The sequence below is a fragment of the Mus musculus genome, chromosome 11, assembly GCF_000001635.26.
Source record: "Mus musculus strain C57BL/6J chromosome 11, GRCm38.p6 C57BL/6J".
Classification (NCBI taxonomy): Eukaryota; Metazoa; Chordata; class Mammalia; order Rodentia; family Muridae; genus Mus; species Mus musculus.
In genome coordinates, this window is record NC_000077.6 from 4,185,572 (window position 1) to 4,197,425 (window position 11,854).

At 48.8% G+C, this 11,854-nt stretch overlaps 1 protein-coding gene across 1 annotated transcript in view; it reads left to right on the forward strand.

The window, feature by feature from the left end:
* Positions 1 to 1,261: 1,261 nt before the first annotated feature.
* Positions 1,262 to 11,854, forward strand: part of Tbc1d10a (TBC1 domain family, member 10a) — a 28,675-nt gene continuing 18,082 nt past the window's right edge. Inside the window, exon 1 of the mRNA NM_134023.1 lies at positions 1,262 to 1,528. Within this exon, the coding sequence (NP_598784.1) occupies positions 1,320 to 1,528 (209 nt within the window). The 5' untranslated portion in view covers positions 1,262 to 1,319. The remainder of the gene's footprint in view (positions 1,529 to 11,854) is intronic.

Sequence of the window (11,854 nt, forward strand, 5' to 3'; positions counted from 1 at the left end):
GAACTCACTTTGTAGACCAGGCTGGCCTCAAACTCAGAAATCTGCCTGCCTCTGCCTCCCGAGTGCTGGGATAAAAACCACCACGCCCAGCTTTGTACTTTTTTTTTTTTTTTTTTTTTTGAGATAGGATTTTTATTTGTAGCCCAGTCAGTCTGTCCGGAACTTGTAAACTGTTTTAGCCTACAGAGTACAGGCATCTGTTATCATGCCTAATTTATCTTTAATTTTTATGTATTTGTGCATGTGTAGGTGTGTCGGTGGGGTGATGGAATTTAAATATAGGAAGTATGTATATACCTTAAATAGATGGAAGTGGTGGTATGCTAACCATATTTCAATAAAACTATTGGGGAGTCAGGCAGGATAGCCCACATCTGTAATCCCAGCACTTGGGAGACAGGGAGGGCCCTAGACTACATAGTAAAGTCAAAGCCACTTTGGAGACCCTATCTCAAAGAAAAACAATACAAATCAACCCTCACCAGAAAGGTGTTGGGAAGAAAAAGGTAGAGCTTAGGTCTGATATATATATATGTGTGTGTGTGTGTGTGTGTGTGTGTGTGTGTATGTGTATATATATATATATATATATATATATATATATATAATTTGGTTTTGGGTTTTGGTTTTTCGAGACAGTGTTTCTCTGTGTAGCCCTGGCTGTCCTGGAACTAACTCTGCAGACCAGGCTGGCCTCGAACTCAGAAATTCGCCTGCCTCTGCCTCCCAAGTGCTGAGATTAAATTAAAGGCGTGAGCCATCTTGCCCGGCTGTTCTGTATTATTCTTATAGGGTCTCCCACGAGCTAATTTGCATCCCCCTAAGCAGAACAGCCAGGTGGTTCAGATCCCTAAGCCCACTTGCGTCTCATCACTGTTCTTGAAAATGACCTGGCGAAGTAGCGCTACCCACGACCCTGTTTCCCATGGAGGCAGAGACCTTAGGACCTCTAGGGAAGCCCTAGACCTTCTGCCAGAGAGCAGCAGCAGGTGACACACCAGCTCCGGGCCAACCCGGAAAAGCCAGACGAGCTAGTCCAGGTGAGTTTTTGTGATTGGCAGCCAGGGAAGGCGGGCCCTTGGTGACGGTTGTCCCGCCCCCTCACGTCGGTCCACTTGGCGCCAGGCTGGAGGAGGGGCGAGGCTCGGGACCCTCGGCACCCATTGGGCGCGTGGTGGGAGCTCCCTGGGTATCCGCCCCCAGCTTTGTGGCAGCCAATGGGCACAGTGCGTGGGAGGGGCGTCGGCAGCGTCGGCGGAGGCCGGGCGGCTCAGGCGGCTGAGGTGGCCGCTGGCGCTCTGGTGGCGGGCGCGGCCGATATGGCGAAAAGCAGCAGAGAGAATGGGCCGCGCGAGCCCGCAGCAGGCGGGAGCCTGTCTGGGACCCGGGAAAGCCTGGCCCAGGGCCCCGACGCCGCCACCGCCGACGAGCTGAGCTCGCTCGGCTCCGACTCGGAGGCCAACGGCTTCGCCGAGCGCCGCATCGACAAGTTCGGATTCATCGTGGGTTCGCAGGGCGCCGAGGGCGCGTGAGTAGCTCTGGGGTCTGGGCCGGGCGCGGGACCAGCACAGGCGTGGGCCTGACCCACCAACGTGTCTCCACTGTCCCAACCCCACAGATACGCCGCAAGCGGCAGCCTACTTTCTACCTACGAACAGAAAGGCCATTCCCTTCCTCCTGGTCTTCCCCAAACCGACTGATCCATACCCTCCAAGGAGAGTATCCCCGATGGGGGTTTCCCATCTCCAGCTCATAATCTCGCAGGTTACTCTGGCCTTAAAGCTTTGCCACCCCCTGACACGCGCACAGATGGCTGCCCCATACTTTGCCCACAGCTATTCTCCATCTCCCCCTACCCCACAGAATCCTTGTCTCGCCACCTCAGTATCGGCACCCCAGGAAATCTTAAGACTTCAGGACTCCGAGCTATTCCAGGTCGCGCTAACCCTTACCTCCAGACACATATCTCAGAAGGATTGACACTGGCCAGCCCCCTCCCAGAGGGTCCCATCTTGACTCCCAGTTTCTTTTCATCATGGAAAGGTCTCTCCTCATTACACACCCTCTGCCAAAAGGCAGCTTTGTCCATTGTCACAGGCAACAGGTGGGCCGACACTCCTTCCCAGTAGTTATAGGGCACCTCAACTCTAGGACTCCCCTGTCAGCTTCATCACAGGGGAGCCAGCCAGTAGACTCCCAGGCTGCCGTGTTTATGTCCTTCCTTCCCAAATCCAGATCTAGGACTGGAGAAGGAGGGAGACAGCACCCCACCCTTGAGCTACCAGGTACCCAGCTTTCCATTAGAGAAAGCTGAGGCAGGAGTAACACCTTCCCTCCAAGCTGAGCATGTTGGGCTACAGATTTGTACACAGCAGAACCCCTAGAAGCCCGCCCTCCCAGAGACTGCGGATGCGATCTGGTGGTCTCTTCAGGAAGATGGCCTCTAGATCCTGCTTTCATTCCACTTGTCTTGTGATAGGAGACTAGCGCCATACCCAGAACTGACAAGCCTCCCTGTCATAGTGTACCTCCCAGTTTATAGAGCCTCACAGGCACCATGGAAGCCCTACGCCAGTATATATTCTCCCTCTCCTCTGACTGATTGTGACTGCCCAGGATGTCCCCAGCTGTTCTTGGGACTTACAGAAGTGCTTGATTATCTTAAGAACCCACTCCATGAAGCTGTCCCATATAAATGTCACTTCCACCATATCACCCTCCCTCCCCAAGAGTCTCTTATTCACGAGGCCTCCTCCTCCTTAGAAGGAGAAAATTTTAAATCCAGGCCTCTGACCTATGTTTCCTCCCACCCACTGGATCTGTCTCTTCCAACCTTTCTTTCTTGCTCACATTAGACTAAGCCTGGTCCAGTTCAGAACCAGGAGAAGCCCTCATTCTCACCTTTCACCCTGTATGAGCTTGTGGGAACCTAGAGAGAGGGTTTAGGCTGTGTTTCAGTTGGGGCAAGATCATCAGGGACCCTTCCTGGGCCCTTCCTCAGGGATCAGGGGCCCAGGAAGGGTGAGGTCTTGAGGGGGTGGGAAAGGAATTCTCAGTTTTATCTGTGGGGTCTTGGACGTAACAGTCACGTTTGCTGGTAAATTCTAAAGCATGAGAACTCTTCTGTGGTTATTGGATTTTTACCCAGATTTCAGGGTGCAGGGCGATATGATAGAGTGAGGAAGGGCCAGATTTAGGGATCCTACCTGCTGGCTGTGTGACCTTGGGTAGATCTTGAGTCCCTAGCCTGTTTAGTCAAGGGAAAAAGTAGTGTGTATACCCATTGCTGCTGAGGAACATGAAACCGGATATATGGAAGCATCCCGCACCATGCCTGGCACAGGAATAGCCCAAGAAATCGCTTTCTTTCTCCTTCTAAGGGTCTGAGAAATGAAGAGAAAAATTAGGGCGTACCTCTGGTATTTGTGGGAAGAGACGCAATGGGAGCACCTCCCTTTGGCTCTCATCCCAAAAATCTCAGCCTGCTGTTCATCTTCTCCACCTTCCAATAGCACACTTAGGATACAACCCCACAGGTGCCCTCCACGTCTCTGATGTCTGTTAGGCCAAGTCTGAAGTGAGACCCTAGATCTGTTTCTGTCTCCCTGCCTCGTTTCCTTCAGCTTGTCCATTAGCAAAATCTCTGGTATCAGAGAACTTGGATCTTCCTTGTTTAGTTTATACTGTGTTTTGAAAAAAGCCAAAAGTAAGTCCCTGCCCAAGGCCATACGAGGGGAAGTTTGTGACCGCCCTGAACCTAGTCTCGTGGTTGAGGGCTAGGAGTACATGTGCTATCCCAGAGAAGTGAAACATTAGCACAAATGGCCTGCAGAATCCGGATGGAGACTCTGTCTCCAGATTAAAGGTCTGTTTCAGACATCGGGGGCCAAAGGTTGTCCCAGCACAGGTCAGTTTTGGTGGTTGTCAAGGTCTGTGGGAATAGGAAAGAAAACAGAGGCTTCCTCACTCTGGTGTCTGTTGCATACTGGCCTAAAGTATATCATAAAATTGTGAGCTGAGCTGGAATAGATCTTAAGAGATTGACTAGTATAGCCTTTATATAGAAGATAAACAGAGGCCAGAGAAGCAAAAACTTGCTTAAGATCACATAGCATATTACATACATAAGATCACATAGCATATTACATACATAAGATCACATAGCATATTACATACATAAGATCACATAGCATATTACATACATAAGATCACATAGCATATTACATACATAAGATCACATAGCATATTACATACATAAGATCACATAGCATATTACATACATAAGATCACATAGCATATTACATACATAAGATCACATAGCATATTACATACATAAGATCACATAGCATATTACATACATAAGATCACATAGCATATTACATACATAAGATCACATAGCATATTACATACATAAGATCACATAGCATAGAGCTAGAACTGGGATGCAGGATGTCAGACTCCCAAGTCAGAGCCGCCCCCAGCAGGAAATGAGTTGGCAGACAGGTAAAGTGAAGGTAACTAACAGGAGTCTGCCTGCCATCACCTTCCCTTGCTTCCTCAGCACTTCAGACACCCTCAGCAGTGTAGGAGGCTAACAGGAATGACCAGAAGGGTAAAGCATGTTGTCATTAGTCCAACGAGCTTAGGGCTGGACCAGCCAGGCTTATTCCAAGTCAGAGACTGAATGAAAGTGGACTTAGAGATGGCCCTATCACACAGACCAGTGTGAAAGAGCATTAGCCTTTCTTTCTCAGTCTGTTAGGGGAAAAGCTGGGGGTTCAGCACAGAGTTCCCTATGCTCTTTCACCTTTTCATTTTGCCATTCAGCCTGCTCTGTAGGGAACCTTTAGTGGGCTTGAAGTGTTCCCTGACTGCTCTTGAGCACTGGCCAAAAGCAAGAAAGCAGCTAGCCCATGAATGGCCCTGTGGGTGGCACAGGCACAGGCAGTGAAACCCCAAGAAGACCAGGTATAATGAGCAGGGAAGGGTAGGAAGGGAAGAGCAACCCGTCTGATGGTCTTTCTGCAGCTGAAAGTTGGTCCAGAGTGGTCCTAAGCAAAACCCCTGGTAGCTGAAGAGGTAAATCCCTAATATTCCTCTCCTTTTTCCATGTGACTGTCAGCACTAGCCTGAGGCTGGAGCTTCCTTCCCACCCAGCCTCAATCTGCTCAGTATGTAGGCCAGATGAGTCAGAAGTTATGCTCTTTGGGATCCTGTGGGCATTGGCTTCCTGTTAGGGGAGCAAATGATTTGAGCTGAGCTCAGGGAGAAACATCTGGAACAGCATGTTGTCTTCTTTAACCCCCCAGTTCCCTCTACTTCTAACCAATTACGTCAGACCAGTGACTTTGAAAGTCATAGAACTGGCTTAATTGGCATCCTTACAGATTGGGCTATGCCAGTTTTTGTAGAGGTGGGGCCAGGCCCCTCCTGGCAAGCCAGAGCCTGCCTGTTTGCTGCCGTGCCACCGCCACCTTTTTTACTTTGTAAGCTCAGACAACCCACTTCTCTTGGGCTTTGACAGGTCCCAGGAGAGCACGGAGCTGGCAGTGAGCATCCCTGGGTAGCCTGTTTGGAAGAATATGGCTGTTTATGTGCGGTCCAGGTTTCTGACTCTAGACCATGAGCCCCCCCCCCCCCCCCATTTGTTTCTTTCCATGTTCTTCTCTTGGCCTCTAAGGAAAATCCAGTTTGATGGCCCTGTTCTCAGACAAGATCTGACTTGGTAAAGGAGGAGCCAGCTCACCAGCTGCTGTCCTGGGAAGGTGCCTGTGTGTCCACTTGCTAGAAACCCTAAGCTGTGGGAAAGAGATAAGCGGTGGAGCCTGCTTGATGTTTTGTCTTCCCAGCATCTGGCCTGAAACATGACCTGGGGATGGGGGACAGCAATACCTGGCTGAGGCTCAGTCACCCAGTCTATTTCCCTCTCCTCCCTCAACCTCTGGAGCCTGCTTGTCTGTCTGACCTTGACCATGTTGCTTCATTTCTGGACCCCATTGTCTCACCCATGTAAAGGTTATACTAATACTGACCTTTGGGGCTTGCTGTGAGGTTTAAATGAACTGATGTGTAAAAAGAGCCTGAGACAGAGAGGTGCTCAGTGAATCTTCTTCCCTCATAAAGACTGGAGTAGTTAGAGAAGTAATGCACCTCCCATCTCAGGTTACAGTGAGGCCCTGCCCTGTGGGCAAGAGAGACCCATAATTCAGGTGAACCTCACTCTCCATTCTGAGCCCAAGCGCCTACAGAAAAGTGTGCCCCAAATTTATCACCTGATAAATCCTGAAGCAGCTGGACCAGGTAGGTTTTCCCTTCCAGGTCGGTTCTGTGGAGGATCCTAGAAGGGGGAAAATTGGCCTGGCTGCCCCACTGGCAAACCAGCAGACTGGGTTAGAAGCTCCTTTACCCAGGGTTTTAGAGCAGCTGTCAAAACTTGGGTTTCTCTTTCCTCTTTCCTTTCTCCACTTTTCCTACCCTGACTCTACCCTGCTCTGTTCCTTGTCTGGCTCTTTAGAGGCTGGCACAGATTGGCTCTTTACTTCTGCTTAGGTGGTGAGGTAGTCAGCCGATGCAGCAGCCTGGGGAGCCAGCCAGCCAGCCAGAGACTTTGTTTTGCTAGCTTAGATACTTACGCAGTGAGATTGTTTCCCAGACCCTCTTTTGAGTGTCTACTCTGCCAGATGCTGTGATCGGGGCACGCTGAACAAGACCTCTCTGTCTTGTTGCCCTCAAGGACTTCAGACTGGTTGGAAGACAGAACCACAAACAAATCTTAGCAATGTTGAGTGATAAAGGCTGTAATTGAGGTGTGCAGCTGCTCTTAGAGTCAACAAGAGGAAGCAGCAGCTTTGCCTACAGGAGCCTATGAAGAAGTGCCATTTGATCCCAGCACTCAGAAGTGACAAGCAAGGTTTTTTCATTGAACAGAGGACTTATGTGCAACATTCCACCAAAAAGCCAGCTGTTAAAGAAGTTTAGTGTGCTAAGAGCAGAGGTGGCAGGCAGGATGGAAGCAAGGTTAGGCTTGGAAAAGAGGCTAGACAGACAGCCTTGAATGCCAGCCTGAGACCTGTGTTTTAGAGGAGTTAGTTGTTGAAGATGGCAGAAAGAGGACTTAGATCTCAGGTGATGAGAGTATCATGAGAATCCAAGATGGGCCAAAAGAGCTCTGGTAGGACTCTGAAGAAATCTATAGCCAATGGGAGGCAGAGCCTGGCAAATCATTTAGAGCTTGATCGTGACTAGCCCCGTGAGTGAGAGGTGGAAAGGCCTCTTACAGGGCCTATCCTAGAGTCCTTACAGTGGGCTGCTGCTGACTTAGCTATGTCATATCCCTAAGGTGCATAGCTTGGCTGGAATGCCCAGGGCACATGAAGGGGCTCTTTGTGTCTTTCTAGCTGGAGAGAGAGTTGGCTGACCTGACTGGGGGAGGCAGGATGCTAACACTGGGCTTTGTGGTTGCTGCCTGGTAAACAAATTGGATGGTAAGAAAAGCTGCAAGGAGAGCCAGGCTCCTCTCCAAGAGGCTCGGAGTGAGCCTGAGGACAAAGGAGTCCTACCTTAGGGAGCTACAGCAGCTAGACAGGGGATTTGGGGCTTTCAGAGTAGTGTAAACTGATCAAGGGGAGGCAAATGACAACCAAGGCCAGTTTGAGTTAATGGATTTCTTCTACCTGGTTTCTTGGCTGGAACCGGTGAGTACTGGACCTATGAGAAGCAAGCTCTAGGGGCACACCAAGTTTTAAGAGATTAGAGATTCTGGCTGGAAACATGGCTTTAGGCTCCCATATGGAGAAAGTACTCTTAACTAAGTACAGGGGTACTTGGTACCAGCTTCCCAATTGACTCCTATGGTTCATGGCTTAAGCAAGTCCCCTCATTCAGTTACAGGGCTACTTCCCAGCATTTACTATGTGTGTAGCCCTGGGTCAGCTTCTGTATAGAAAGCAGTCTTTCTTTCAAATGACTTAGAGTCTAACAGGGAAGTCATACATTAGACAAGTAGTTACAGGTGCAGCTGTGTACAAAGGATTGTGAGGCTCAAACAAGATAACTGGATTAAGAACACAGTACAAACAAAGGCCTCTGAGCAGGAACCAAGAGACCCAAGTCCTAGGCCTCCCTGAGCTACTAAGTATCTGTGTGACCTTGAGAAGGCTGCTTGGTTTTTCTAAGCCTCAGTTTCCCTGCAGAGAAACTAGAGCTCATCCATCTCAAACATTCTGAGAAATGACCTTGGAAAACTGTTTTGGTAGGTAGCCCAGGACAAGGGCTTACTGTGGCACATTCTGCAGAAACCAGTGCTTCCAGAATATTTTGTCCCTCTTGTGTAAGATGCCCCTTTGTGCACAGGACCAGTGGTCTTCATAGATGTGGAAATGTGATCAGATTGAGGGATGTTTTATCTCTTTGTTTTTTTCTATCAGATTTGTCTTTCTTAATCTAGTTATTTTTTAAAAGCTTTTAGTTTTTGAGATTATAATAGAATTACATTATTTTCTCTTTTCTCCCTTCAAACCATCACACATACCCCAACCCTTGTTCAAATTTTTGTCATTCGTGTGTGTGTGTGTGTGTGTGTTCCTAAATATAAAATAACCTGTTGTCAGTACAGTGTTATTTATATGTCTGTTTTCCAGGCTCACCGTTTGGTATTGGATAACTAAGAGGTGAGCTCTTGCCTGGGAAAGACTATTGCACTCTTCAGCATTTCTTAGTTGTCTGTGGTTCTTTGTATAGGGATGGGTCCCTGTGTGCTTTCCTTCTTCCTCATTAGCATGTCTCGCTGTCAGCGCCGTCCTTGTTCAGGTCATGTTTGACAGCATGTTGGTGATACTTCCTGGGTATTTATTTATTTTTGAGACAGTGTCTCGCTGTGTTTCCAGTGCTGACCTGGAACCCCTATGTAGACCAGAATGGCTTTGAGCTCAGGGAGTTCTGCCTGACTCTGTCTCCTGAGTGCTGGGATCAAAGGCCTGTATCACTACACTGGCCCATATCATCTTAGTCTTTGGTAGCAGTTACAGAAGTAATGGGAAAAAGTTATTTGGCTTTGTGTACAGACAGGAAAACTGACTGAGCAATGGATGAAACTAGGCCTGCTATCTGGGGTCCCAATTTTCCACCCTACTAAAGCTGATAGCTTGTGGTCTCTCTTCCCTCTTCCTGTCAGCCCAGCCTCAAATGCTTACTTGTCCTAATAGGTCTTCTGTGTTGTTTTGGTAGCTGAGTTGTCACAAGGAAGAGGGAAGCTCTTTCTTGTCTCGTGTACACACACACACACACACACACACACACACACACTCCCTTACATGTATCCTGAGATGAGACAGGTACAGCTGAGTGTGAGGAATCCAGAGAGGGAACCTAGATTCTGGAAGGTCCTCCTCCTCGGTGCATCTGGGTCCTGGTCACTGTATGGATACAGCAATCTTCCTACTCTGCCCTCTGGAAGATGCTTTTTTTTTTTTTTTCCTTCCTTTTTCCTCCCTGGCTTGACTTACAGGGAAGGACAACCTGGATGTGAATCTGGGAAAGCCCAAGTTTAAGACATCAGCAAATTTAGCTTCCAGTCTTCCTTCTGACACTTTGGAGGCATGTGGCTACCTTGAGTCCTTCAACAGGACATTGGTGGCATTGGAGACAGAGGTGTTAGGAGGAAGACATCTGAAAAGCATCCAATACATTATCTGTCACAGAGGAAGGGCTCTGTGTCCTTGGTGCATCATGGTGACTTTCATACTTTTACACATGTGTTTTTAAAATTTATTTTGGGGTTTTCAAGCCAGGGCTTCTCTGTGTAGTGCTGACTATCCTGGAACTTACTTTGTAGACCAGGGTAGTCTCAGAACTCAGAGATCCATCTTCCTCTGCTTCCCAAGTGCTAGGATTAAAGGCATATGTCACTACACCACAAGAGCCAGGCAGATCTCTGTGCGTTTGAAGCCAGCCTAGGCTTCATAGTGAGGCTGTCTTGAGGTACACACATACATAAAGTAGACTCAGCTCTCTCCTACTTTCTCCCTCTCTCATTTGGGCTTCTAATGCAGTTATAAAGAAGTAAGTACAGGCATGAAGATTCAGCTCCCCTCGTGTGCTCTGCTCACTCATCCCATGGTCTTGGGGCTAAGGCAGGAGAGCTCAGGAGCTCCCTGACCTACCAGAGCAAGTTGGGAATTCCCCATTAGTTCCTTATTGAGTCATTTGTAGCCAGGCCCTCTGACAGCCCTGCCTCTGGGACTGTTCTTTCTTCTCTGTGGCCTGTGAAGAAAAAGCAGAAGTGAGAGCAGAAGTCTCCTGAGAATTTCAGGACCAGTGTATGGTCACAGGGTTGTCTGGTCTTGTACCCTGCTAGTAGTCACCTGAGGAAGAGTCTGCCTCATGATTACCACCGGCACTGTTGCCACCAGCACGCTCCCTTGATGTGCCTTGTGATCCTTTGTCCTGGCTTCCCAGTACTTCCTAGGTGACCCTTCCATTCTCTCACCTTTGCAGTCATAATGCTATTTTACAGAGGAGCTCGCATGTAGCCCAGGCTGTCCCTCGCCTTCTCTCACTTATTTCTGTGAGATGTGCTTGTCAGTATCGCCCTGCTTTATGTCACCAGAAGCCTAATCCCAGATTGCTAAAGTGACTTGCAAAATGTCACACTGCTTGTGGGTTGGAGTCCATTGAGCTCTCTAGTCTTTTGGGATCAAAGCTTGTGTGCATCCAGCTGAGTAGACAACACTGAGTCCTGAAGTTGGGTAGCATAGTCAGAGAAGAGCAGAGGGTCTAGCCTCCCCCGCCAAGGCTTGCTTGCTGTAAACCCTAGGCAGCAGTTATGAAATTCAGATTGCTGAAAATCTGAGTTTTCTCATGTTTCAAGTGGGGTTGGTAATTGGAGAATGACTCTCATGGGCTTTGTTACCAGGGTTAAATGAAATGATATCAATTGGATACTGAGCAGTGGCTGATGCTTAGCAAGTGCCTGGGAAGCATTATCATGGACATGCAGTTAGTTAATTGAATAGGAGAGCTGTAATGTTGTAAAAGGCCACTTGAAGCACATCTGAGCTCAGCCCTCACAACCTACAGCTGCTGTAAGGCTGCAGAGGGAGTGCTCCTAAGTGTTTATCTGTCTTGTCTCAAGGCAGAGATCAATATTCCCAGCTTGTTGCTGAGAACTCAGGCCTGAGGTCACAACGCAAATCGGTCACCATGTGTTCATCAGGGGCCAGCCAGGTACCAGGAACTGTTCTTAGCCTGAGACACGTGGCGAAGAATGGCCTGATGGGGCTCTGGAGAAGCAGATCTCCTCGAGGAATGCTGCCTCAGCAGAGCGCAGGTCAGGTGGGGAGGCCCGACCTGCTCTGCTGGACCGCTCACATTCCCCACACAAGCCATGCCCTTCCTATTAGCTTGCACTTGCACATACCTTTTGCCTGGTATGTACTTTCCACTTCTCTCAGCCTAGCCACTACCTGTCAGCCTTCAAACCCCAGTTTAAAAGTCCGCTCCCCAAACATCTCCATCCTCACCCTGGGGACTTCTTGCAGATTCCTCGCACCTTTCACAAGCTCTGTGTTAGCAGTTTGTGTGCATGTGAGTTATTTATCCACCAGCTGCCTCTCTGAAACTTTGGCTATATTTTATTAATCTTTATAGCAAGGCTGTGGAGATCTGTGTATAGAATGCACTAGGCTGATTGTGCTGTCCTGGAACAGTTAGAGGCTGTATAGAGTTGAGAGGCAGTTTTGCATGAGGTCTTCAGTGGTGAATGGAAGCCAGTTAGAAATGGAGCGAGGCTGAGGGGAGTGGCTCAGGGAGGGGACACCTAGAGGTAAACCCAGGAGTGAAAGGGACAGAAGGATTG